The 24,858-nt window shown below is 63.1% G+C and overlaps 2 protein-coding genes across 13 annotated transcripts in view; one reads left to right on the forward strand and one right to left on the reverse strand.

Moving 5' to 3' along the window:
* PI4KA (phosphatidylinositol 4-kinase alpha) overlaps positions 1-14,648 on the forward strand; it is a 55,648-nt gene extending 41,000 nt beyond the window's left edge. For all 3 annotated transcript variants that reach the window (XM_081541996.1, XM_081541998.1, XM_081541997.1), the window contains 24 exons: positions 92-219; positions 2,768-2,926; positions 3,113-3,264; positions 3,372-3,479; positions 3,556-3,683; positions 4,273-4,392; positions 4,480-4,559; positions 4,637-4,830; positions 5,500-5,590; positions 5,853-6,020; positions 6,171-6,224; positions 7,596-7,716; positions 7,890-8,019; positions 8,591-8,661; positions 9,584-9,656; positions 10,757-10,827; positions 11,535-11,644; positions 11,791-11,895; positions 11,982-12,107; positions 12,279-12,399; positions 12,494-12,653; positions 13,045-13,134; positions 13,500-13,583; positions 14,300-14,648. In XM_081541996.1, the coding sequence (XP_081398122.1) occupies positions 92-219; positions 2,768-2,926; positions 3,113-3,264; positions 3,372-3,479; positions 3,556-3,683; positions 4,273-4,392; positions 4,480-4,559; positions 4,637-4,830; positions 5,500-5,590; positions 5,853-6,020; positions 6,171-6,224; positions 7,596-7,716; positions 7,890-8,019; positions 8,591-8,661; positions 9,584-9,656; positions 10,757-10,827; positions 11,535-11,644; positions 11,791-11,895; positions 11,982-12,107; positions 12,279-12,399; positions 12,494-12,653; positions 13,045-13,134; positions 13,500-13,583; positions 14,300-14,351 (2,696 nt within the window). In that variant the 3' untranslated portion in view covers positions 14,352-14,648. The remainder of the gene's footprint in view (positions 1-91; positions 220-2,767; positions 2,927-3,112; positions 3,265-3,371; positions 3,480-3,555; positions 3,684-4,272; positions 4,393-4,479; positions 4,560-4,636; positions 4,831-5,499; positions 5,591-5,852; positions 6,021-6,170; positions 6,225-7,595; positions 7,717-7,889; positions 8,020-8,590; positions 8,662-9,583; positions 9,657-10,756; positions 10,828-11,534; positions 11,645-11,790; positions 11,896-11,981; positions 12,108-12,278; positions 12,400-12,493; positions 12,654-13,044; positions 13,135-13,499; positions 13,584-14,299) is intronic.
* TMEM191C (transmembrane protein 191C) lies at positions 14,577-24,574 on the reverse strand. Of its 10 annotated transcripts, none has more exons than XM_081542053.1 (10): positions 20,774-24,574; positions 20,477-20,600; positions 20,147-20,197; positions 19,918-19,995; positions 19,689-19,745; positions 19,506-19,565; positions 19,313-19,377; positions 19,149-19,221; positions 18,830-18,867; positions 14,577-18,737 (listed from the first exon to the last, which is right to left on the reverse strand). In XM_081542053.1, the coding sequence occupies exons 1-10, from the start codon at positions 21,106-21,108 to the stop codon at positions 18,533-18,535; spliced, it is 1,086 nt and encodes a 361-aa protein (XP_081398179.1). In that variant the 5' UTR covers positions 21,109-24,574; the 3' UTR covers positions 14,577-18,532. The 10 variants fall into 10 exon arrangements, with proteins under 10 accessions (XP_081398179.1, XP_081398185.1, XP_081398182.1 ...); XM_081542059.1 differs by having other exon boundaries at positions 18,830-18,905; positions 20,774-20,881; XM_081542056.1 differs by having other exon boundaries at positions 20,703-20,881.
* Positions 24,575-24,858: the final 284 nt, after the last annotated feature.

Consider the following 24,858-nt stretch of genomic DNA (forward strand, 5'->3'; position numbering starts at 1 on the left):
GACCGGGGGCTGCAGTGGTGCATGTGCGGGGGTGGGGTGCGGGCCGCGGGCCTGCCCGTCGGGGCCTCTGAACGGCGCCCCCTGGTTCCAGACTGTGACCCACAGCTCCTGCACCACCTGTGCTGGGGCCCCCTGCAGATGTTCAACGAGCATGGCATGGAGACCGCCCTGGCCTGCTGGGAGTGGCTGCTGGCCGGCAAGAGCGGGGTGGAGGTGCCGGTAAGACGCTGGCCGTGGGGCTGGAGGGGGTGGAGAACCAGCCTTGGCCCCCTGGCTGTGGAGCATGGAGACCCTGGGCAAGCCCCCTTGTCCCCCCAGGGCCTCGCACATAAGCAAGACAGTGAGGTGAAAGCCTGACCCCAGGAATGCCTCCCAGGTTAGAGGGGACTTAGGCTCAAGGACCGGCAGAACCTGGAGCTGTTATTCCCCCAGCGCTCAGCAGGGGGCGCCCTCACTCTGCCAGGGGCTGGTTTCTGCCGCTCAGTCGTGTCCGACTCGCTGCGACCTTGAGCTGCAGCCCGTCAGGCTCCTCTGGCCGTGGGATTCCCAGGCAAGGATCCTGGAGTGAGTTGCCATTCCCTTCTCCAGGGGATCTTCCCGACCCAGGGATCGAACCCGGGCCCCCCACACTGCAGGCGGACCCTTTACCTTCTGAGCCACCAGGGCGCTTGTGTTTATCCCCAGCAACCGGGTCCCAGCTGCCCGGGAGGGCAGTCCCCTGTGCCCATGTTTCTGGACTTCTTGCTGGAGGGGGCCCAAGGGGAAGAGGGTCACATAACATCTGAAAACAGATTTATGTTTCTAGGGGTCCCGTTAATTTCCACGGTAACACGGGATGTGCCTAGTTTTTCCTGCGTCTATTAAGCTGAGATGCACGGTCAGAAGGGGGTTCTGTGTCCCTTGTCCCTGAGGGTTAGCTGGACAACTTCCAAGGATGCCACTGGGGTGTTCCAGGTCGGGGGGCACCGTTGTGGCTGAGGTGCAGGGAGCACTGGCCCTGCCCCCAGGAGGGAGGTGGGCCAGGCTGGGCTCCCTCGGGCCGGGCGGCTGTGCTGACTGTGGGCCCAGGGTGACTGCACGGGCCCTGCGCCCACCTGGCCATCTCCCGTGGCTCTTGTCACCGTGGGGGGCTCTCTGCGGTCTCGGCTGTGCCCTGTCCCATCAGAGCTTGTGCGTGACTTTCTTCATCTGCGTCACTGCTGCGCGTGAGACGCGCCTTGGAACAGTGCTGTGTGTGCTGTCGGGGGCTTTTCCTAAGGGGCGGGTCTGTCCAGACTGTGTCCGCTCCTCACAGGCTCCTGTGAGTCCGGGTCCACGGTTCTCCTCCGCCCTTCCTAGGCTGCGGGCGGCGGGAACGTGCACCTTCATCCTGCACAGTGGCAGGTGCTCCTGGGTCTGTGGTCCTGAATTGACAGCTGTGTTGTTTCAGATCTTTGATTTTTTAATAATTTGAGTCTTATGTGCCTGGGTATGATTTCCTGTGTATTTTATGTTGGGACTTCTTGAACTTACTAAATTTAGAGATTTCAGGCTTTTCATCACACTTGGAAAATTTCAGGCCAATGGTTGATGGAGTATATTTTTTACCCCATTTTCCCCATCTCCTCACTTGGGCTCTGGGGATACTCGTTTCAGACCTCGAGACTGGATCGAGTGGATGGCTGTATCCATGGACATCGGCATTCCCACGGGTCACTTTCACTCTCTCTAGCGCTCCGGTCCATTTCAATTGGGCTCCGTCCAGTTTCCCTGGACGTTCTCCTGCCTTACGCGTTTTGTCGTTAAACCATTTTTAGTGTCAAGTTTTATTTCAGATATCATAATTCTCATACCTAGGGTTCCTATTTCTTTTTTATGCTTTGTATTTCTTTGTTGACAAATCTCTGTTTACCTCTTCTATCTTTTCCTGTGAGTCTTTGAACATATTTGTAATGATTACTTGACAGTTCTTGTCTGCTCAGTTAGTTCTAGCATCAGGGTCATCTGTGTTCAAGTTTGTGACTGTAGAACCGACACTTTGTGGAAAAGCAGTGGAGACCAGGGGGCCTAGAGGGCGAGGGGGCAGGGGTCCGTCTTGTGTCTGGTGGCTGAAGTGAAGGCCACACCCCGAGGGCCGAGGCTTGGCAGAGAAGGAAGGCCACACCATCTTGATTATCTGGGTCGTGAAGATCTTTTTTGTATAGTTCTTCCGTGTATTCTTGCCACCTCTTCCTAATATCTTCTGCTTCTGTTAGGTCCATACCATTTCTGTCCTTTATTGTGCCCATCTTTGCATGAAATGTTCCCTTGGTATCTCTGATTTTCCTGAAGAGATCTCTAGTCTTTCCCCTTCTATTGTTTTCCTCTATTTCTTTGCATTTGGAAGGAGTTGCTCCCCTGCAAAACCCACACCCAGCTGGTGGGGACTCAGGCTCCACTCGGCCCCCACAGCTCTTCCCAGGCCTGGTTTTGGGCATGTAGGTGTCGTCGCGGGTCCGTAGGGTAGAGGCGGCACTGGGTTCTGGAGGCCCTGAGCAGGTGGTGCGGTCACAGGTGGGCATCAGGAAGCGGGACATGCGCCCAGCTGTGGTCTTGGAGGGGCGTCTGGTGAAAGAAGGCCAGGGGGTGGGGTCATCACGAGACCTTGGTGGTTTTATTTTTCTTCATACTTCCTCAGTTTTCTAAGTTTTCTGCAAGCATATACTCCTTTTATAATTAAAAACCAACAAGAAAACACAGCCGGCTCCTTCCATGCCTCACAGAGGCGCTGACGGCCACGTTCTTGCAGTTCATGCGGGAGATGGCGGGGGCCTGGCAGATGACGGTGGAGCAGAAGTTCGGCCTGTTTTCTGCGGAGATCAAGGAAGCGGACCCCCTGGCCGCGTCGGAAGCCAGTCAGCCCAAACCGTGTGCCCCCGAGGTGACCCCTCACTGCATCTGGATCGACGTAAGTGCCCCTCAGGCTCCTCCCAGGCTCCCCCGGGGTTGGGGGCTGCCCCGGGGCTCCAAGTTGAAGATGCCCTTCCAGGAGGGGGCAGTACTGGCCCACCTCTCCCCCAGACCCCCACCCCCTGCCCCGCAGACCCTACCCGCCCTGCGGCGGGCCCCACAGGCAGTGTGTCCCCCTGCCCAGTTCCTGGTGCAGCGGTTCGAGATCGCCAAGTACTGCAGTTCCGACCAGGTGGAGATCTTCTGCAGCCTCCTGCAGCGCTCCCTGTCCCTGAGCATCGGGGGCGCCGCGGGCAGCATGAACCGGCATGTGGCGGCCATCGGGCCCCGCTTCAAGTGAGAGCCCGGCCCGCTCCCCCGGCCTCCCGTGGGGGCCCACTGCCCGCAGGCGGCCCCGAACTGGGGCAGGGGGAGGTGGAGCGCTGACCCGGCCCCCCTCTTAGGCTGCTGACCCTTGGCCTGTCCCTGCTGCACGCGGACGTGCTGCCCAACGCCACCATCCGCAATGTGCTCCGCGAGAAGATCTACTCCACCGCCTTCGACTACTTCAGGTGCCCCCCACCCCCGCCCCGGGCCGGGCCCCCCGCCCCGCGCCTGCCTCTCACCCCAGTCCCCGCCCATCTGTAGCTGCCCCCCGAGGTTCCCCACCCAGGGGGAGAAGAGGCTGCGTGAGGACATAAGCGTGATGATCAAGTTCTGGACCGCCATGTTCTCAGACAAGAAGTACCTGACCGCCAGCCAGCTCGTTCCCCCGGGTACGCCAGCCCACGCTTCTCTCCCCCGCCGCGCTCTGGGCCAGGAGTGAGGGCAGGGCCCCTGGGCCAAGCAGAAGCCCTCGGCGTGGCTTCCCAGCGCCAGGCTGTCCACGGGCGCCCCGCACGCCCGTCAGTCCACCCTGGGCTGAGGCCCGTGTGCCAAGAGGGGCGAGACACGGCCCATCGTCCCCTGGCGGGGCAGTCCTGTCCGGAGCGACTCTAACATGAGTGTCGTGGGAGCGTCCGCACGGGCAGGCCCTGGCCTGCAGCAGCTGGGACCCCGGGGTCCCTGCAGCAGACCCACACAGGCGGCCTGCCTGCCAGGACGGGATGGCAGCCACAGCGAGTGTCCCAGTGGCTCCTGGTTCCCCTGGGAACAGGACCCCCCGCGTGGGCGCACACCTGGGGGGCAGGTGCTCCGTGGCTGCGGCGGCTGCTGCTCGGGCTGCTCTGCGTTGGGCTCGGGGAGCACCACGCGCTGCAGGAAGCTTCTGCTGCAGTGGCCCAGGTGCCTGGCTCTCTGTGAAGCCATCTCCCCCGTCTGCTCCCCCGTGGCTGCCTCGTCCTAGAATGCTGTGTCTGCCCGCAGACAACCAGGACACCCGGAGCAACCTGGACATCGCGGTCGGCTCTCGCCAGCAGGCCACGCAGGGCTGGATCAACACGTACCCGCTGTCGAGCGGCATGTCCACCATCTCCAAGAAGTCAGGTCGGTGGGGCTTTTCTCTTGGGTCCCTCGGGTCCTCGGGGTGTGGAGCGTCTCTGAGGGACACCCTGTGTCCACCCCCCGCCCCAGGCATGTCCAAAAAGACCAACCGGGGCTCCCAGCTGCACAAGTACTATATGAAGCGCCGGACCCTGCTGCTGTCGCTGCTGGTGAGGCCCGCCCGCCAGGCCCAAGCTGGAGGGGGGGGCGGGGCACGCAGAGGCACAGCCGTGTCCCTGTCTCCCAGGCCACCGAGATTGAGCGCCTCATCACCTGGTACAACCCGCTGTCGGCCCCGGAGCTGGAGCTGGACCAGGCAGGGGAGAGCAGTGTGGCCAACTGGAGGTCCAAGTATATCAGCCTGAGTGAGAAGCAGTGGAAGGACAACGTGAACCTCGCCTGGAGCATCTCCCCTCACCTGGCTGTGCAGCTGCCATCCAGGTGGGCTCCCAGGCCACGTCCGAGGCCAGTGCGGCCCCCGGGGGTGGGGGGCGGCACCACAGGGGCCCTCGGGAATATCTCCTGTGCTCCGCGCAGGGTGGGTTCCGTCCTGCAGGGGCCCAGCACCCCGCAGCCCCGGGCAGTGATGGGGCCCCCAGGCCTGTCTTGTTTGACAAGGAAAGGGAGCAGCTGTGGTACTTTCCCAGGGGCGTCCTCGGGCAGCAGCGCCTGGGTCGTGAGCTCTCCCAGCAGCTCTGACCAGCGGGAGCAGAGGGGGCTGAGTCCTCGCAGACCCCCACCCCGTGTGCCTGTGTCTGGGGGGCCTGTCGTCCTCTGAGCCCACGCTGCCCGCTCAGTGCTTCTCCCATGGGCGCCAAGTCCACGTGGGGCAGGGCCGCGACCTGACTGCTCACCACCCCTCCCACCCGCTGCAGTGCCTTCTGGCCCACGGGCTGCTTGGGGCCCAGCCAGGGGAGGCGCGGTCCTTGAAAGGGGAGGGCAGACGCTTCCTGCCCCAGGGCCCTCTGGCCTGGGTCACCGCTGGTCACAGCGGACCTGCCAGAAGCCAGGGCGCTCAGATGCAGCTGGGCACTGGGCTGCGTCCCTCAGTCTGGGGCTCCCCGGCCCTGTCTTCAGTATCTGCCACCCACACCCTCTCTGCGCCCGTAGGTTCAAAAACACGGAAGCTATTGGTAACGAGGTGACCCGTCTGGTACGCTTGGACCCGGGAGCCGTTAGTGACATCCCGGAAGCCATCAAGGTAGGGGGGCAGGTGGTGCGCCAGGGCCTGAACGCACAGACTCAAACGCCTCCGGGGCCACCTGGAGGAACGCGACCGAAGCCCTGAGCTCAGCGGGGCGTGAGTGCCGCTTTCCCGTGCTTTCCACTGTCTGGGTGAAGCGTTTACTGTTGAACACAGCGAGCGTGCTTCGCCCTGGTTGAGGTCGCGCTGGTGGACAGAATGTGTCGACTGTCGGTACGAATGCTTCTCAGGACCTCCCTGTGACTCCCTCCTCCCGCAGTTCCTGGTCACCTGGCACACCATCGACGCCGACGCCCCCGAGCTCAGCCACGTGCTGTGCTGGGCGCCTGCAGACCCCCCCACGGGCCTGTCCTACTTCTCCAGCATGTACCCGCCCCACCCCCTCACGGCGCAGTACGGGGTCAAGGTCTTGCGGTCCTTTCCGCCGGTGAGCCTGTCTGCCGGGTGGGCCTCGGGGTAGGGGGGCACTTGAGGACACACCATGCGGGGGCAGCCTGGTGGAGGGTGAGGCCGGCCCAGGCGGGGTGGGCGCCTGGGACCCCCGCCCTGGAGTCACGGCCGCACCCTGCCCCCACAGGACGCCATCCTGTTCTACATCCCCCAGATTGTGCAGGCGCTCAGGTACGACAAGGTAAGGCTGCGCCAGCCCCCGGGGCTGGGCTGGCAGGGGCACGGAGCTAGGACCTGGGCCCGAACTCTCACCCCACAATGCGGTCGTCCAGCGCCTGAGGCCCAGTCCCGCGGTGCGGGGTGAGAGGATTCTGGAAGCATTGCTGGCCACTTCCTCAGGGTGGGTGGCCTGGCCTGGGACCTGTCTTCTGGAAGTGGGTCTCGGCAGGCCCTGACCCCTACGCCCAGCTCTCCGTCTCCTGGGAGGAGAGGCCAGGTGTGCTAGTGAGCTGGGACCCCCCTGAAGGAGTCCGCGGGCTCAGAACCTGAATACGCCAGGAAGCTGGATGTCTGGGATCCAGGTGGGCTGGGGCTGGCCCCCCCGAGGCTCCTCTGCTCGCCATGAGATGGTCACCGCCCTGTGTCCGCACGTGGTCATCCTTCCGTGTCTGCGTCCCGATCTCTTCTCACGCAGACACGAGTCAGCTTAGATCAGGCCCCCACTGATCTCACGTAACTTCACTGGCTCTTCAAAGGTCCATCTCCAACCACCTCCACACACAGTGAGGTCCTTCATCAAGCGCAGGGCTTCAGCATGTGGATGGGGGATGGGGTAGTTCAGTCATGACCGTGGGCGTGCTCAGAAGGGGCCTGGACACACAGCACCCACGGGGTGAGCACAGCCCGGAGCCCTCACTGAGCCTGTGCCTCCGGGCAGCAGTGTGTGCCCTTGGGCCCCAGCCCACACGGCTCCCCCCTGGGCCAGGGCCCCCAGACCACCCTGCCCCAGGCCCTGCACTGGAGGTCACATGTTCATGGTTCAACCTCCAATCTGTTTGCTGGGTTAGAATTGGGTTTTTTGAAGTTTGACGTATTTGGGAAGCCCACCCACCAAGTCGAGGACATCTGTCCAGGGAATACTTCACCAGACCCGGGGGTGGGGGAGCACCAGATGGGTCACAGACGCCTGCGGGGAAGGAGAGGCTGCCCCCCAGGAGTCTTCCAGAAAGGCCAGCACCTCTGTAACCTAGATTGGGGACTCACCCTGAGCTGGGCATGACGGGAGAGGAGGAGAGGTCACAGGTGGGCAGGGGCCACCAGCATCTAGGGTTTTCCGGGACCCGCCCACCCCTGGGCAGCTCACAGGGTGGCAGTGGAAGCCCTCCTGCGCACACCTCATGCTTGACAGCAGCAGAGGCGGGTTAGAGTCCAGGGGACGGCGGCTGAGGCTGGCACGAGCCTGCATCAGTGCAGACCTGGTGGCTGGCCGGCAGGCTGACGTGGCTGGACCTGCGGCCCAGGACAGCTGCTCACAGCGGGCTCAGGGCTGCTCGGGTGCTCGGGGCCACACAGAGGGGGCCGGGCTGGGCTGACCGCAGCCTCGCCCCTGTAGATGGGCTACGTGCGGGAGTACATCCTCTGGGCCGCCTCCCAGTCCCAGCTGCTGGCGCACCAGTTCATCTGGAACATGAAGACCAACATCTACGTGGACGAGGAGGGCCACCAGAAGGACCGTGAGTGCTGGCCCTCTGGCCCCCACCCTTCCCCCTGCCTAAGTCGTCCCCTCCGCTCCCGCCTCGGCCTGCAGCTCGGTCTCGCAGCTCCCTGGGCGGCCGCCCCAGGCGTCCACTGGGTGGGGTCCACGGAGAGGGCCCTGGGCCCGGGCTTAGCCGCAGCGTCTCCGCAGCCGACATCGGTGACCTCCTGGAGCAGCTGGTGGAGGAGATCACAGGCTCCCTCTCTGGCCCAGCCAAGGACTTCTACCAGCGGGAGTTCGACTTCTTCAACAAGATCACCAACGTGTCAGCCATCATCAAGTAAGCGCGCCTCCTCCAGGCCCCGTGCAGGGGAGCTGCCCCGGGGGTGGTGTGCCCCTGGCCCCCGGCCCCCGCTGAGGAGCTGCCGGCTGGGAGGCGGCCCGCCTGTCCGGGGCCCCCCCAGCTGCACAGTAGGCGTGTGCTAGTTTCGCTTCAGGTCTGAGGCCACTGCTCTCGAGGCTCTGAGGGGCCCAGCAGTGTCAGGGAACCAGACCCCCTGGCCACCCTGAGGTCCTGTCTTGACTCACCTCCCCGGTCCACATTCAGGCAGAGCGGACGCCGACCTTAGGCGCCCTGGCCCGGCGTTTGTGCGGGACGGGCCCTGGGGAGGTGCCTGGCCCCCTCTGTCCCCAGCACCCCAGCTCCTCCCTGGTCACCCTGTCCTCGCCTGGCTGTCGGGGTGGGCTCCCTGGGCCGCCCTCTGCACGTGAGAGGCGCAATTCCACGTCAGCCCCTCATCTCGAGGCACAGAGGTCTGGGAGCTGCCGGAGGCCACGCAGGGCAGGGGCCCTCAGAGAGGAGGGCCTGCCCCCAGAAGCGTGAAGGCCAGCATCTGTGTCCTGGTCCCCAGGCCCTACCCCAAAGGCGACGAGAGAAAGAAGGCCTGCCTGTCGGCTCTGTCTGAAGTGAAGGTGCAGCCTGGTGAGCGGAGTGGAGCCTGGGGGAAAGGGGATGTACAGGCCCTGGGTGCCTGGCACCCCTCTCTCCAGAACCTGCGCCTGCCAGTGGTCACTTGTGGGCCTCCTGGCTGCAGCTGTTTTCTGAAGGCCAAGCCCTGTCCTCGGCAGCTGTGGTTCTAGAAGGTTCCCGAGCTCCAGTGTAGCAGAGGCAGTGGGCATGGGGCAGGGGTGTCCCGGGTGTGCTGGGGCCCATCGGACGAGGGCCCGTGCCTGTCCCTGATGCTCCGGGTTGGGCAGGACAGACCCCAGACCTCACCACACAGCTCTCTGTTAACTGTCACATATGCTCGCTCTGGCCCTGCCCACGTGCCCAGGCCTGTTCCGTGGTGGGCATCAGCCCCGGGTGGGGCTTCTCTCGACCATGCTGAGCCCCGCCCAGCCTCTGAGAGGACTCCTGCTTCTGGGCCACATTCCCAAGGCCCTGGAGAGCCAGGCGGCTGCAGGGCAGAGCAGAGCCATGTGAGCGAGGCTGGGCCGGTGAGGGAGGAGGCAGGGGAGCTCGGGCTCCCGGGGCCAGTGCCTCCATCGGGACCCCACCTCGGGGGCTCGGGAACTGCAGCCCGAGACCAGGCTGGGATGTTGTCTTGTCTTGACCCGCACAGACAAGCTGAGCTGGGGGTCAGGCGGGCGGGACCAGGGCTCCTGGGTGTCCTGTGGTGGGGCACCCAGGAAGCTGAGGGTTCAGGCGTCCCCTCGGAGACGTGTCTGTGGGGGTGGCTGGGGGCCGTGTGGGCGTCAGGATGGACCCAGAGAAATAGCAGCTAGGGAGGGGCCCTCCAGGTCCCAGCACCATCCCGTCTGCCCGGGAGTGGGCCTGCGTGCTGGACGACGGCGTGTCCTCCTGCGTCCTGCCCAGGCCCGTGACGTCCCTCCGTCCCTCGCAGGCTGCTACCTGCCCAGCAACCCCGAGGCCATCGTGCTGGACATCGACTACAAGTCCGGGACGCCCATGCAGAGGTGCACCCCCTCCGTCACTCACCCCGCCCCGTCACACCCCCCCCGTCACTCACCCCCCGTCACTCACCCCCCCAGTCTCACACACACAAACCGTCACTTTCCCTCCGTCACTCACCCCCCGTCTCTCACACACACACACACACACACACACACACCCCGTCACTTTCCCTCCGTCACTCACCCCCCCAACACTCACCCCCCCGTCACTCTCCCTCCGTCACTCATCCCCCCGTCACTCACCCCCCCGTCACTCACCCCCACCCCCATCACTCACCCCCCCATCACTCACCCCCCCATCACTCACCCCCCCGTCACTCATCCCCCCGTCACTCACCCCCCCAACACTCACCCCCCCGTCACTCTCCCTCCGTCACACACACACACACACACACACACGTCAGTCACTCTCCCTCCGTCACCCCCCATCACTCACCCCCCGTCACTCCCCCTCCGTCACTCCCCCCCATCACTCACCCCCCCGTCACTCACCCCCCCGTCACTCATCCCCCCGTCACTCACCCCCCAGTCACTCACCCCCCCGTCACTCACCCCCACCCCCATCACTCACCCCCCCATCACTCACCCCCCCGTCACTCATCCCCCCGTCACTCACCCCCCGTCACTCATTCCCACCCCCATCACTCACCCCCCCGTCACTCACCCCCCCGTCACTCACCCCCACCCCCGTCACTCACACCCCCGTCACTCACCCCCACCCCCATCACTCAACCCCCCGTCACTCACCCCCCCGTCACTCACCCCCACCCCCATCACTCACCCCCCCGTCACTCACCCCCCCGTCACTCACCCCCCCGTCACTCACCCCCACCCCCATCACTCATCCCCCCGTCACTCACCCCTCCGTCACTCACCCCCCCGTCACTCTCCCTCTGTCACACACACACACACACACACACACACACACACACACGTCAGTCACTCTCCCTCCGTCACCCCCCCATCACTCACCCCCCGTCACTCCCCCTCCGTCACTCACACACACACACACACACACACACACACACACACACACGTCAGTCACTCTCCCTCCGTCACTCACGCTCCTCTGTGTCTCACACCCCGTCTGTGTTCTCTTCTAGCGCTGCCAAGGCCCCGTATCTGGCGAAGTTCAAGGTGAAACGTTGCGGAGTTACTGAGCTTGAGAAGGAAGGTCAGTGGGCCACGTCCCGTGTAGTCTGGGGGCCCCGTGAACGGTGACGGCTCGGTCTGGCTCCTCATCTGGGAGGCTGGTCTGCTCGGCCGCCGTGCGAGTGACCACGGGCAGACTGGCTTCCGCGGCAGGAGTCGGTTCTCTCCTGGTGCCGAGGCCGGGGTGTCGGCAGGCCCTGCTCCCTCCAGGCAGGCTCCTCCGCTTCCTCCCAGCGCAGAGCCAGCTTGGTCCTCGGCCGTGGACGTGTCAGCACGGATGTGTCAGTGCAGCCTCTGCCTCAGCCACGGTCCCCCTTACTCCAGTCTCTGAGAAGCCACGATCACTGGTCAGGGCCACGCTGACTCCACCACTTGTGCAAGGACCCTGTAACCACGCACGGTCACACTCCGCAGTTCTGGGGGCGTGGGTTTGGGGGAACAGCAGCCAGGGTGTGTGGCCCCAGCTCCTGCTGGACACCCCTTCCCGGGGCCCAGCCCTGGTCCCTGCTCCGGTGAGATGGGGCTATGTGTTCAGCTGTTCTCAGGGAGAAACCCGGCCCTGTGGCCCCACCCGCTGACCCTGGTATCTGCCAGGCCCTCATCAGCCCCCCTCGGGTTTTGCTGGCATGATCCCTGAGGTTCTCAGGGTTCCTTCAGGCACGTGCGCAGGGCGCCCCCAGACCCTCACGGGGCCTCTGCCCCCACCAACAGGCAGCCTTTCCCCTACAGGCCTGCGGTGCCGCTCGGACTCCGAGGAGGAGGGCAACGTGCAAGAGGCCGACAGCCAGAAGATCTCCTGGCAGGCTGCCATCTTCAAAGTGGGGGACGACTGCCGGCAGGTAGTGCCCCAGCCGGGGTGGGAGGGCGGTGCGGGCCGGCCGGGGCTCTCTCCACCGCTCCTGGCGCGCTTCGCAGCCTCGCACAGAAACGAGAACCTGTGCTTCCCCGTGGCTGCGCACCACCACCCTGCGTTTCCACCTCCCAGGACATGCTGGCCCTGCAGATCATCGACCTTTTCAAAAACATCTTCCAGTTGGTTGGCCTGGACCTCTTCGTCTTCCCATACCGGGTGGTGGCCACCGCCCCCGGGGTAAGTGTCCTGAGCCGAAGCCCCGCTGCCCCTCGGCCCACCCCCTCGGCCCGCTGAGTGCCTGCAGCCTGGCCCTTCCTCCCTAGTGTGGAGTCATCGAGTGCATCCCCGACTGCACCTCCCGGGACCAGCTGGGCCGCCAGACCGACTTTGGCATGTACGACTACTTCACGCGCCAGTACGGGGACGAGTCCACACTGGCCTTCCAGCAGGTGGGCCCCCGGCATCCTGAGTCCTCCCGTCTGGGTCTGCCCTGGCTGCCATGACCTTCCTTGGGACCGGAGAAGCCTTGGGTGGGCCCCGAGAAGGCCAACTCCTGAAGTGGGAAGGTGCCACCCTGCCCCCGGGCTGCCAAGCGGGCCCTGAGCTTCTGTCCCCCGCAGGCGCGCTACAACTTCATCCGCAGCATGGCCGCCTACAGCCTCCTGCTGTTCCTGCTGCAGATCAAGGACCGGCACAACGGCAACATCATGCTAGACAAGAAGGGCCACCTCATCCACATCGGTGGGCGGGGTGGGGCGGGACCGGGGGCGGGGCTCTTCCCCTCCGCCCCAGCCTGCTGCTGAGCCCAGCACCGTGGCTTTTCGGGGCTTGGCAGATTTCGGCTTCATGTTCGAAAGCTCCCCGGGCGGCAACCTCGGCTGGGAGCCGGATATCAAGCTGACGGACGAGATGGTGATGATCATGGGGGGCAAGATGGAGGCCACGCCCTTCAAGTGGTTCATGGAGATGTGTGTCCGTGGCTACCTGGCCGTGCGGTGAGCCTCGGGGTCCAGATGAGGGAGGGTGGGCCCCCTGCTGCTGGGCCCACGCATCCAGGCTCCCCTCCTCTCGGGTCATCTCAGACCTTGGTGAGTGGGGGACGGGTTCGGGGTTTGGAGGGGCGTGTGCAGGAGGCCCCTGAGGCCTGGCTCCAGTCATGTCTGCTGGAGCAGCTCACTCTGGGCATCGGTGCCCCCATGTCTGCACCTCCCAGGCTTGGCCTTGCCTCCGGTCCCTCCAAGTACCCTCCTCAACTTTCTTCCCAAGCCATACCCCTTGGCTTCCGAGCACCACGTGGCTAACGCCACAGAGCTGAGTGGTGATGCTCAGGCAGGGCCCCCGCCCAGGGGGCGGACTCTGTTCACCTCCCTCCCTGCCTCTCCCCAGGCCCTACATGGACGCTGTCGTCTCTCTGGTCACCCTCATGCTGGACACGGGCCTGCCCTGCTTCCGTGGCCAGACAATCAAGCTTCTTAAGTAGGTCCTGGGCAGACACTGGGGTGGCTGTCCCCTGAGACAGGGCTCGTCACCCAGGTCAGGTGCTCCCCTGGGACGCCCAGACTGTATGGGCTCCTGGGTGAGGCGCTATCCCCAGATCTCCTGTGTACGAGGTTCCCTGGCTTCTGCGGCCACGGTGGGGATGTGCTCGTCACCGCTTGTTTCTTAGGGCACATCTGGGCTAAGCTCCCTGCCTGTCTTACCCCAGCTGCCAGTCCCGTGGTCGGGAGCTGCTGGAAAGGGGCCCAAACCCTTGAGGCCAGCTGGGAACCATGGTCCCACAGGAGACCAGGCCACATCCCCACGTGGAGGGCGGCAGCCCTGACATGGCCCTTCCCTCACAGGCACAGGTTCAGCCCCAACATGACAGAGCGAGAGGCCGCGAACTTCATCCTGAAGGTCATTCAGAGCTGCTTCCTCAGCAACAGGCAAGCCCCCGGTCCTGCCCTCCCCTCCCGTGTCCCCCATCTGGTGTTCAGGGGGCGCTGGGCAGGGCCACGCCTGGACCACGTGACCAGATGCACTGCCCTGAGATGCCCGGCCCGGCGGGGTGGGTGAGGGGCTTCGGGTGCTGTGGGGGCTGTGACGGGAGGGGCCTGGCCTCAGCGACACTCTGGGGGACAGGTTCCCGGGGGCTGTGACAGTTGGACGTAGCCTGGAGGTTTCCAGGTTGAACGACGGGGTGGGCCAGGCGTCAGGAGGTGCAGAGCTCCCAGGCCCACACCCTGGGGACGGAGAACTGGCCCCTGTGGGCCGGCCGAGGCCCAGGGAGACCTGGACACTCGGGGGTGCAGCCTGGGGTGCCACGCGGTTCTGTTGACCAGGGAGCAGAGGGAGGGAGGGGCTCGGCCCAGTGGGAGGGGTTGGCGGGCAGCGCGGGGACGGGATGGCTCCGCTCTGTGCTGGGCGGGGGCGCACAGACAGGAGGCAGCAAGCTGAAGAAAGGCATCCGCCCGAGCCCACGTTAGGTGCCCACGAGCGAGGAGATGGGGCAAAACCGGGAGCTTCCAGGGAGAGAGCATGGGTCCCAGCAGGCGAGGCGCTGGTGGCCGGCAGGGGGCAGAGGTCCATGGTTGGGCCCTGAGCCTCCGGGGCAGCTCACAGGGGTTGGCCCCTCACAGCGCCCCTTGCTCTCTGCCCCCAGGAGCCGGACCTACGACATGATCCAGTACTATCAGAATGACATCCCCTACTGAGGGCGGGGCGGCCACAATCACAGCTCGAGAGGCGCGCCAGCCGCCGCCTCATCCGACGGACAAATGGGCCATAGGTGCCCCTGCCAAGCTGGAGACACCGTCCCAGGTGCCGCCCGCGTGGCCAGAAGGACAATCAGAGCCGGTCTCTGCACAGGCACGGGCTCTTCTTGCACTGGACACATTCCCCACCCATCTTATCTCAGAGGTACAGGAAGTATGTTCTTAGGCATAAAAATCAGAAAAGTTGTATTTAACCAACGTGAACAAAATAAAATCACAAACACTGCTGCGCTGGAACCTGATTCACTGTCGAATCCTAAGTGCTCATTTAGCTGAGGGGCCAGTAAGGGGTTCAGGGCCGCCCCCGGCACCCCGCCTGTGAGCTTCACAGGGACGACAGCATGGTGCCCGTGGGGCGAACGCGCCTGTGTTCCCCCTGCCGGCTCAGGGCCCCCGCCGTCCTTCTGGCCTCTCCTCCGCGGGCGCCGCTCCACCTCCTTCCCGAGTCCGTCTCCAGCATCTTCAGGTCACTCCGCTCCACGACCCCACCGTCCCCCCGCACTGACCCCCACCCCGACCCACCGTCCTCCCGCACTGACCCCCCCCCACAGCGTCCATCCCACCCACACGACCCTCCAAAGACCTGAAACTAAAGGAATGACAGAACATCTAAAAATGAGTTACCCAAAAGGTGGATACACAGTGCGTAAGACAGAGGCGAAGAGAAAACCCGTCGATGGAAGAACAGTCCCCTAGAAGAGGGCATCGAGAAACGGTAAGTGGGATGGGACACCCCAGTCCCCCAGCGGGACCCCAGAGCTGCCACAAAATGTGCTCAGCTGCAGGAAGTGCAGCACAGACACGCAGAGAAGCAGCCAGTGGGAAGGTAACAGCTTTGTCAGACGTGGAACTAATCCAGAAAGGGAGGCAATCACGGGGGAAGCAGCCACACGGCCGAGACACGGTCCCACTCCATCAGTGTCCACGGACACTGAGCCCTCCCACTAGGAGGCAGGAGTTCTAAACGTGGATGAAACGTGAGGCCCAATTATATCCTGACAAGAGATGCTCTTTAAATACAGTCACAGACCTGATGCAAAAGGAGGGGAGGAAAGATTCCCCATCATCACGTGTACGTGTGCTTCTGAAGCAAAACTTGACATAATTCAGGGGAGTAATAGACTAACAGAGCTGGAGACTCTCCACACCCTTCTCTGCACAAGTGATGGGGCTGGCAAGAAAGCCAGTGGGTACAGGAAGCGGCACGCACGTCGCCGACAGCATGCAGCGCGCTCCGTCGGGGGAAGCACCCGTCAGCCCCTGTTCACCGCCTGGGGTCCCGTGCAATTGTTAGGATCAACAAGATGGCTGCAAGAGCCCTACACGTTTATAAACTGAAACACTGGAGCTGGGACACCAGACAAAATACACAGAAGAGCTGAGGAGATGACCTGAGACAAAGGCTTTCAGGCTGTGTCTGGGGAGGTGGGTAGAGATGAGGCTGTTCAAATAAGTGAACCAGAATATAGGTGTAACTTCCAGAGACCAGCAAACAGGAGACAGGGTGGCGTGGGCAGGGGGAGACGGAAGTACAGGATGAACTCTGTGAAACAGAACTTCACTCATAGTAGAACTGAGGCCCACATCACGTGGAAAGGAAGCCTGTCACATTGGCTTTAAAATGAATGAAAGTCAGCTGAATGCCATGAACAAGATGGTGGCAATATGGCAACTGTACGTTTTAAAAGTTAGAAATAAACGCTTTTAACAATGCTGGGGAGAAAGTCTAAACTCAAGAGCTGACACACAAATAGATCTCTTTAGCGACTGAAAACGAAATTTAAAATGTTAAGGACAATCAAGTTCCTCTTCCAATAACACAGTTAACAAAAGACCAATCCAAGAGCCTCAGGGAGGGAGGGGCTGTACACTCAGGACGGGCTGTACCCAGAGCGGCGCTTGCCTGACGCAAGCGCGAAAAACCCATCGTCCTTAAAGAGGCCACATGGACAGCTGCCCTCCCGGACCACACTGTTGTCACCACCTCTGTTCAGCGCTGGGCCCTGGGGGCCCTCGCCGGTCTAGTCAGGGCAGAGAAAAACAGTGTGAGAATCGGAAAGGAGAAGTGACTCAGAAATGGCCTCTGTGTACACAAAAATCCAAAATAACCTGGGTCTGTTGTACAGTCGAGGTTCAGGATACAGGTTAATATGCAAAAGCCAACTGTGTGTGTGCTCAGCAAGAGAGCGAGTGAGAATAGTTCCATTTACAAGCACATCCCCAAACACGGGTACAGCGGAAAAAGGAGAAGCAAATGACAGGAACAGTCTGCAGGAAAAGAAATGCCTTGGCCCTTAAATATAAAAAATATGCCCCCCGCCCCGATTATAAGGTAAAGTCAAATTAAAACCACCCTGAAGTGCCCTTGCTCACCCATCAGACACACTGTGCACGAGGCGGCGAGGGGGACCTATCCAGAAAGGGGCCGTATCCTGTGGGGGGGCTGTAAGTCAGCCATCCAACCCCCCGCGCCAGTGACCAGGGGCATCTTAAAGTAGCATGCATGTGGTCAACCCCTGGCTCACAACCCCACTGGGAGGAACTCATCTCACAGATTCTCTGGCAAAGTACAAAAAGACCTTTGCAGAAGGCTGCCGGCTGAGGACACATGGGGACCCGCCCCCGTCCCTGTGGTGGCTGCGGCGTGAGTGACACGCCCACCTGCCACAGTGCAGAGAGAGCCCAGAGAGGTCGTGGGCCCGCTGTGCTCACCAGGAGGGGGGAAGGATGGCACGCAGTCCACTTACCATGGGGGAAGAAAAAGTCCATTTTAAAAATCAAGTGTCTCTTCCACAGAAGTGGGGGAGACAGGGTGGAGGCCAGGGGGGTAAAAGTTCGAGTTCCCTTGTTTTACAGAAGAGACATCTTGTGTTACAGATGTGACTTTGATTATAGAAAGTAGAGAATGCAATGCCTGAAAACTGAAAGCAGACAAATCACCCCCCTTAGGATGGCTATTATTAAAAAAGAAGGAAAAAAACCAGCAAACTAAAGTAGCGGACGTGGGGAAGCCGGCCCCCGTGTGCACTGCTGACGGGACACTGTTCAGCAGTTCCTCAAACAATTAAACAGAAGCACCCTTTGACCCAGCACATCCACTCCTCGGTAAATACCCCCAAGAAGTGAAAGCGCAGACTCAAGCCTGCCCCAACAGTGAAATCGTGGAGTGTAACCACTGGGCACCATTGAGGAAGTCCCCCGTTGCAGAATTACTCACTACAACCAAAGAGTGGGACAGCACAAAGGGCCATCTGTGGATGACTAGACACGAAGCAGGCGCAGGAAGGAGGAGGAGTTCAAGGAGAAGAGGAATTGTTAGGACACAGTGAATTCGTAAGTTGTGCACAGAAGTACAGAAACAAATTTAACCCCAAAACACTCAAGTACATGTGCAATTAAATCAACGAGAAAAGGAGTGTTTAAAGACCAGAGCAAAAACCCACGTATGTGTGCACAGGGCATACAAAAGTCACTACCAAAAAAAAAGTAAATAATAAAATAGAGCAAGTTTTTGCATCAGACGAAGTGAAACTGGAGTTCCCCCTCCATTAAGCAGGATATTTCACAGAAATAAAAAGACAACGCAAGCCAAGACGGCAGTGATGTTCGAACGCGCATGGCTCCCACCGCCGGGACACCGGAGAGGCCGCGGACCAGGGAGAGGCCGCCCGCGCCCCCAACAAGGGACCCACCGGGGACGAGGGTCGCCGCGGGACTGAGTAACCAGCGCACGGACGAGGGACACGGAGCTCCGCGGGGACCCGCCGGCCAGCGCGGCGGGCTGGGTTCGCCGGTGGCGAGAGCGGGTTGAGTCATGATTCCCCCCACACCGAAGTGGACACAGGGGCTGGGGGAAGGGAGGGGTCGGGTGGACCGAGAGCCTGGCAGCCTCTCGGGACCACGGTCCACCCAGGCGGGGGGAGGGCGGCGCCTGCTGGGCCGGAGGACACAAGACACCCCTGCCCCGCGTCCCCGGGTTTCTCGCCGCCGCCCCCAAACCCCCTCCCCTCCCCTTTCCCTCCTCCATCACCCCCGTCTCCCTCCGCCCCACACCCCCCTAGCCCGGCGCCCAGAAACCACTCGGGAGACTCAGGTGCGGCGGCAGCGGCCGGCGTGATGCGCTAGGCGGGCAGCAGTCCGCGCGCGCGCAGCTGTAGCAGCGGGGCCAGCGTGTATCGCAGGCGGCGCAGGGCGGCGTCCGAGCCCGGGCGCGCGAGGCCGCGGCGCAGGGCCGAGGGGTTCACCAGCGCCAGGTAGAGCAGCGGCAGCGCCACGACGCACAGCGGCAGGAGCAGCAGCGTCTGCAGCGCGCCCAACGCCCACAGCCTGCGGACCGACCACGCACCGGCAGATGGGCGCTGGCGGCGCGGGGCGCACCCCAGACCCCAGCCCCGAGCCCGCTCCCGCCGCCCGCTCACCTGAAGCCCGCCGCACCCGCGCGAAACAGCCGCTTCTCCTGCGGAGACAAGAGAACACCTTCCTCCCGGCCGGTCGCTGCGGACGGGGAGGGACCCTGGGGACGCGAGCCTCCAGGGGGCGCAGCACCACGGGGTGGGCCCCCACGCGGGCGCGGTTCTTGAGTGGGCGGCCCCGTGATGCTCGTGGTCCCCAGTGGGGTTGCTATGGCGGGGCGGGTCTCTGGTGGGGTCGGGGGTCCCTGATGGGGTGGCACCCCGTGTGCGGGGGCCGGCCCCGCGAGGCAGGTCTCGGCTCCAGCCCGCCCCCGCCAAGGCTCACACAGTCCGCCTTGGCCACCTCCTCCATGAGCGAGCCCGCGCAGTCCTGCCCCCGGCGGGGCTGTGAGTCGCACCTGCCGGGAAAGGCAGGAGGATGGGCCCTTCGTCTGGCCAGCAGTCGCGCCCCACTCCACCCCCGCCACCCGACAGTCTTAAACCCCTTACGGCTCCGGGCCGCCCCGCGAGCTGTCGAGCGCAGTCGCCGCCTCCATCACCTTCCCCTGCAACTCCTGGAGCAGGTGGTGGGAGTGAGGCCTCACACGCAGGAAGACCTGGGTAGGGCGGGCCAGGCCACCGCGGCTCCGGGGAAGAGCGGAGCGGAAGCCGCAGCGGGGTCGGAGGCGGAGGGGGGCGGCACCTGCAAGACTCCGCTCTGCTCCTGGAAGCTGGCCCAGGCCTCCTCCATCCGCCGTGCGCTCTGACACGAGGGGAGCCCGGGTTAGACGGGGCAGGGGGGACTCGGCCCTCCCCACCGTCTTGCACCTGCCCAGCCCCACGCACACCCCAAGCCGGCCCTCCCGGGACCCCGGCTCCGCCGCACCTGTCGCAGGGCCTCCGCCTGCATGGTGTGCTTGGCCTCCACCAGCTCCAGTTGTTTCTTCCGGAGAATCCCGGGAGAGTCAGGCGCCCGGCACTCCGCGAACGCGCCGCGCCTGATCCCGCCCACCCTCGCCCACCCTCGCCCACCCTCGCCCACCTTCGCCCACCCTCGCCCAAGGCCCCGCCCACCGAAGCCCCGAGGCCTCGCCCCCGGAGCCCCGCCCGAGCACCTGCAGGGCCGCCAGCTGGGTCCCGAGCTGCTGCTCCTCCCGCTGCTGACTCAGTTGCTCTCCACCGTAGTAAAAGAGCTGGCGGTGGGGCTTGTGAGGGCGGGGCTGGGGGGCTTCTAGGGGCGGGGACTATCCTGGGAGGCGGGGCGGGGCGGGGCGGGGCGGGGGCGGGGACTGGGGCGAGGCAGCCCGGGGGAAGCGGGAGGCAGAGGCCGTCTCCGGAAGGTACCTGGCTTGACAGCTCCTCCCACTGCTCCTGCAGCTGTCGGTTCTTTTGTTTCTGGACAGGGTCAAGGGGAAGATCCAGACATCTCCGAGGAACCGGCCCCAGCGCAGGCCACGCCCCCGCCACCGGCCACGCCCCATATCAGGCCCCTCCCCCTCCACTGCCCCCGCCCTCCGCTGCCCCCCGCCCACCGAGGTCCCTCCGCAGCCTACCCTCTCGCAGGCCCCGCCCCTCCACAGGCCTCGCCCCGGCACTGCCCCGCCCATCCAGTGGTCCCGCCTCAGCCTAGGTCCCGCCCCCTCTCGGGCTCCGCCCCGCAAGGGCACCGCCCACCAGGTCCCGCTGGCGCTGCTCCGCCGCTTCCAGCAGCCCTCGCGCCCGGTCCGCGCGCTCCCGCGCCGCCTCGCGCGCCTCCCCACGCAGGGCCCGCGCCGCCTGGCTCCGCCGACGCTGCAGGCTGCGGAGGGGAAACTGAGGCTCCGCGGCCAAGGCGGCGTCCGCACGCCGCCCGCCCCCTCGCGGTGCCCGCACGCCGGGCGGGGGGAGGAGCCGCCCGCACCCGCGCTCGCGCTCGCTCAGGTCCCGCAGGCGCGCGGTGAGGCTCTCGCTCTCGGCCTCCAGCCCGCGCACCAGCTCCTCCAGCTCCCGCTTCCGCAGCCGCCCGTCGCGGTTGTCCTTCTGCAGCTGCAGCAGCAGCTCCTGCGCCTCGGCCATGGCCTGGCTCTGCCCGCGGCCGCCGCTGGGACCGCGTCACAATGGGCCGAGCGCGGAGCGCTTTGGAACCGCGCGCACCGCCGGGTGCTCACGCCTGAAGCGGAGGGCGAGGCCGGCTCGTTCCCGCCCGCTGCCGGGGGCACTGCGGCCCGGGCAGCCTCCGATGGGAAAGATCGGGTTCCATAAACAAGTTTCCTGTCTCTGGACCCAGTGATCCCCTCCTGGGAAAGCCAGAGAAAGACAAATGCCATATGCTGTCACTTACAGGTGGAATCTAGGAAGTGACACAAATGAACCTCTCTATGAAACAGATTCACGGAACAGACCTGTAGTTGCCAAGGGGGACAGGTCGGGGAGGGAGGGGATTGGGGCTTTGAGTTAGCAGAGGTAAGCTGTTACAGGATGGATAAACAACAGGTCCTACTGTATAGCACAGGGACCTATATTCACTATCCTCATAAACCATCATGGAAAAGAACATGAAAAAGATTGTATATACATGTATAACAGAATCACTTTGCTGTACAGCCGAGATAAACAACACTGTAAATCAACTATACTTCAGTAACATTTTTCTAAAAAGTCCCTCCTCCCGCTCCCTTTTGCCTGCACAAGCCCACCCATGGGCCCCTTTCCCAGGGTCTTGTTCTTCGGGGTTCCAGGCTGTCCTTCCCCTGCCCCAGACGGAAAGCAGGACTGGTCTAAACCCACGGTGGCTTTTAGCTTCCTTGTAGGATTCTGCCAGTGAGATTCAGGGACGGATGTCAGCTGGATGTGGGTTTCTGGTGGGAGGTCTGCCCCACTACTAAGAGAGGCTCTGCTGTGGGTGTTGAGATGGGGAGGAACTGGGCACCACTGATGCTGCACCCCGCCCAGGGTCCTGCCCCCACCGCTCCGCCTGGTCCGCCGGGTTGGAGCCCTGTCAGTAAGTGCTGGTCGAGGTGCTGGTGTGAGCACCCCCCAAGCTCTGCGCCTCAGGTTCTGCACCTGTCAGGTGGGGCTGTTCTCTGACTCCCCCCACCCCACCCCAGTTGCTGGTGTGAGCACCCCCCAAGCTCTGCGCCTCAGGTTCTGCACCTGTCATGTGGGGCTGTTCTCTGACTCCCCCCACCCCGCCCCAGTTTGCTTTTCTGCAACTTCCGAGGGTGAGCTGAAGGGCACCTTGACCCCTCCTGGCCCCTGGTCTTTAGGAGGAGAGCCTCCATGGGGAAAGACTGGGGCGGACAAAGCCTCGGGGAAACGCAAGCCACTTGCCTGGGCGGTGGAGTGTGGGGGCGGCAGGAGCCATGGCAACAGACCCCCAGCCAGCGCTCCTGCCCTTTGCTCCCACCAGACCCGAGGAAGGAAGCACCTGCCTGCCTTCCCACCCAGCCCGCTGGCCCGGCTCTGCCCCTCCCCCAAGGACTCAGGTTCAAGGTCCTCCTCTGGGGCCTCCCTGCCCACCCGGGGGCCCCCCACCGAGGGGCCCAGCCCAGGAAGGGGGCAGTGCAGGGATCCCCACCCTGTCTTCAGGGCTGAGCCCAGCAGCTGCACACCCCATGCACCGTCAGCCGTCAGCCGAGGACTGTGTGGGATGCTGGGAGCTCAGCGAGTGTCTGATGGGAGAGAGAATTAGTGAAAAAGCATAAAACCCACGCCTGTGGGGTTTGCTGTAGTTTCCATATGTGAAACGGTTTTTGCTGATAAGAGAAAAAAGGGGAATTCCCTGTGGTTAGGCCTCCACACTATCATGGCCAGGGCCCGGGTTTGATTTCTGGTCGGGAACTAAGATCCTGCAAACCTAAGTGAAGTGAAGTGAAAGTCGCTCAGTCGTGTCTGACTCTGTGACCCCGTGGACTACACAGTCCCTGGAATTCTCCAGGCTAGAATACTGGAGCGGGTAGCCTTTCCCTTCTCTAGAGGATCTTCCCAACCTAGGGATTGAATCCAGGTCTCCCACACTGGAGGCAGATTCTTTACCAGCTGAGCCACAAGCGAAGACCCCCTGCAAACCTAGCGGCACAGCAAAAAAAAAAAGAGAGGATTTATATAAACCCTGATGTATCAAACAAGGGATGACACAGAGTCCCCCCCAACGTGGGCCCACCAGCCAGCACCCGGCGCATCTCCCACTCCAGCCACAGTGAAGCCGCCTCAGTTCCGTAAACAGACCACGTGCTCTGAGGCCTCCGCTCTTGGCACAGGCTGTTCCCCACACGTGGGCAGCCCTGTCTGAGTGTGTGGTCTGACCAGCTCCTCGCAGCCCTTCACCCACCCATTTACCGGGGAGTCGTTGACTTACTGTGACTGTGGCTCAGGTGATGAGGTCTACGTCCCCATCAGGAAGGAGCCCTCAGGGCACATGCGGACAGACACTGGCCTGAGAGCTCTGCTCAAGTCCTGGGAGGCCCCCCCCAGGGCCCGGAAAGGCTGCCTGTGGCATCGCAAAGATGGAAGGTTCTGGGGGCCTCATCGCCAAACGAGTCCTGGTGTCTCGGGCTCCCGGTGGCCACGACCCAGCCCGCACCACACGCTTCTGCCAGAGCCTGTGGCCAAGACAGTGGCACAGAGTAGATGGTGATGCGAGACCTTCTGGAAGGACGGGGGACGCGGGAGGAGTCGCACCAGTTCCTCGGGGGTGGGGGGCACACTGGGGGGGGGTGACGCGACCCTATCTGTGCCTGCTGAGGGCAGCAGGGCCTGCGCCCTGAGGCAGGAGAGAGGGCACTGACCCAGTGTGCAGGTGATGCCAACACAGAGGGCTGCTTGGGCCCCTGCAGCCACACGTGGAGGTCTGTGTGCCCTGTGGGGCTGAAGCGTGCCCCCAGCATCTCAGAATGTGACTGTCTAGAGATGGAACTCTAGGGTGGGCCCTAACCCGGTCTGACCAGGGTCCTCCTTCAAAATTCCCCAGGACAGTGATGTCCAACCCACAATTCCACACCCAACCGAACGGTGGTCATAAACTCCATGTCATTTAAACATTTTAAGTCTCAAAAACCTATTTCCCCCGTGTGGTCAGGAAGGTCCTGAAATACCTTCACCCAAGGAAGATAAACACAAGTCACCCAAGGAAGATGACGTGAAATACACGTCACCCAAGGAAAGAACACCTGGGAGGCAGAAGACAGGATGGCGGACGCAGAACAGGAAGGCGGGACCTCAGCCCAACCTGTGCGGAATAGCAGGCTGCGGAATCGTGTCCGATTCTGTGGAAAACTGGCCCGGGAGGCATTTCAGGGCCAAAAGGTGGAGAATTGAAAAAATACGATCATTATTAAGCCTCCAGAAAAATAAAAAGGGCTGATCCACTCGCTGGCCCAGGGAAAAACAAATGTGCGCTGCGATGGCCATCACGCACGCGCACTGCGCCAGGGTTTGTGAATGACCGCGAGCACGGCCACGCCCATTTTGGCTGCCTCCGCTGTGCGACTCAGACGTGAGTCGCCACGGAGACCACGTGGCCCACCACTTAATATCTGGTGCCTTTCTGGGGAGAGTTTGCCAAGCCTCAGATCACACTGACCGCCTGGTAACTTACTCAGGGGTGTGAGGGGAGGGGAAGAGGGTAGAGATGACCCGCAGTGATCACCTACCCTGCGGCCAGCATGTGGCGGTGGGCTTGGAAGGACCAGAAAGCATGTTTAGTTTTAGGTTTAAGTTTAGTGTTAAGCCTTTTTAAGAACCATATTATTCTTCAAACCATCTTTGAGTACTGCTTTTGATAAACCAAAAAAAAACAAACCCACCTTTTTTAAACAGCTGAACAGAACTTACCAAGGGGCACAGCAGCAACGGCCACGCTGTGCTGTGAACTGGCCCGAAGGCCTGTAGCCACCTGGATGCTTGCAGTCCCTGGAGTCTGGGGGCCAAGCTGGACAGACACCCTCCCAGCCCCAGGCCGTCTCTCCTCCTCCATCTGTCTCCGCCTGGACCCCACCTGGGCTCAGGAGGGGCAGTCTTCCAGGAAATGGGGTCTACTGCCCCGACCCTGCGGAGAAGGCAATGGCACCCCACTCCAG

The sequence above is a fragment of the Giraffa tippelskirchi genome, chromosome 11, assembly GCF_054371585.1.
Source record: "Giraffa tippelskirchi isolate mGirTip1 chromosome 11, T2T-mGirTip1v1.2.pri, whole genome shotgun sequence".
In the NCBI taxonomy this organism is placed as follows: Eukaryota; Metazoa; Chordata; class Mammalia; order Artiodactyla; family Giraffidae; genus Giraffa; species Giraffa tippelskirchi.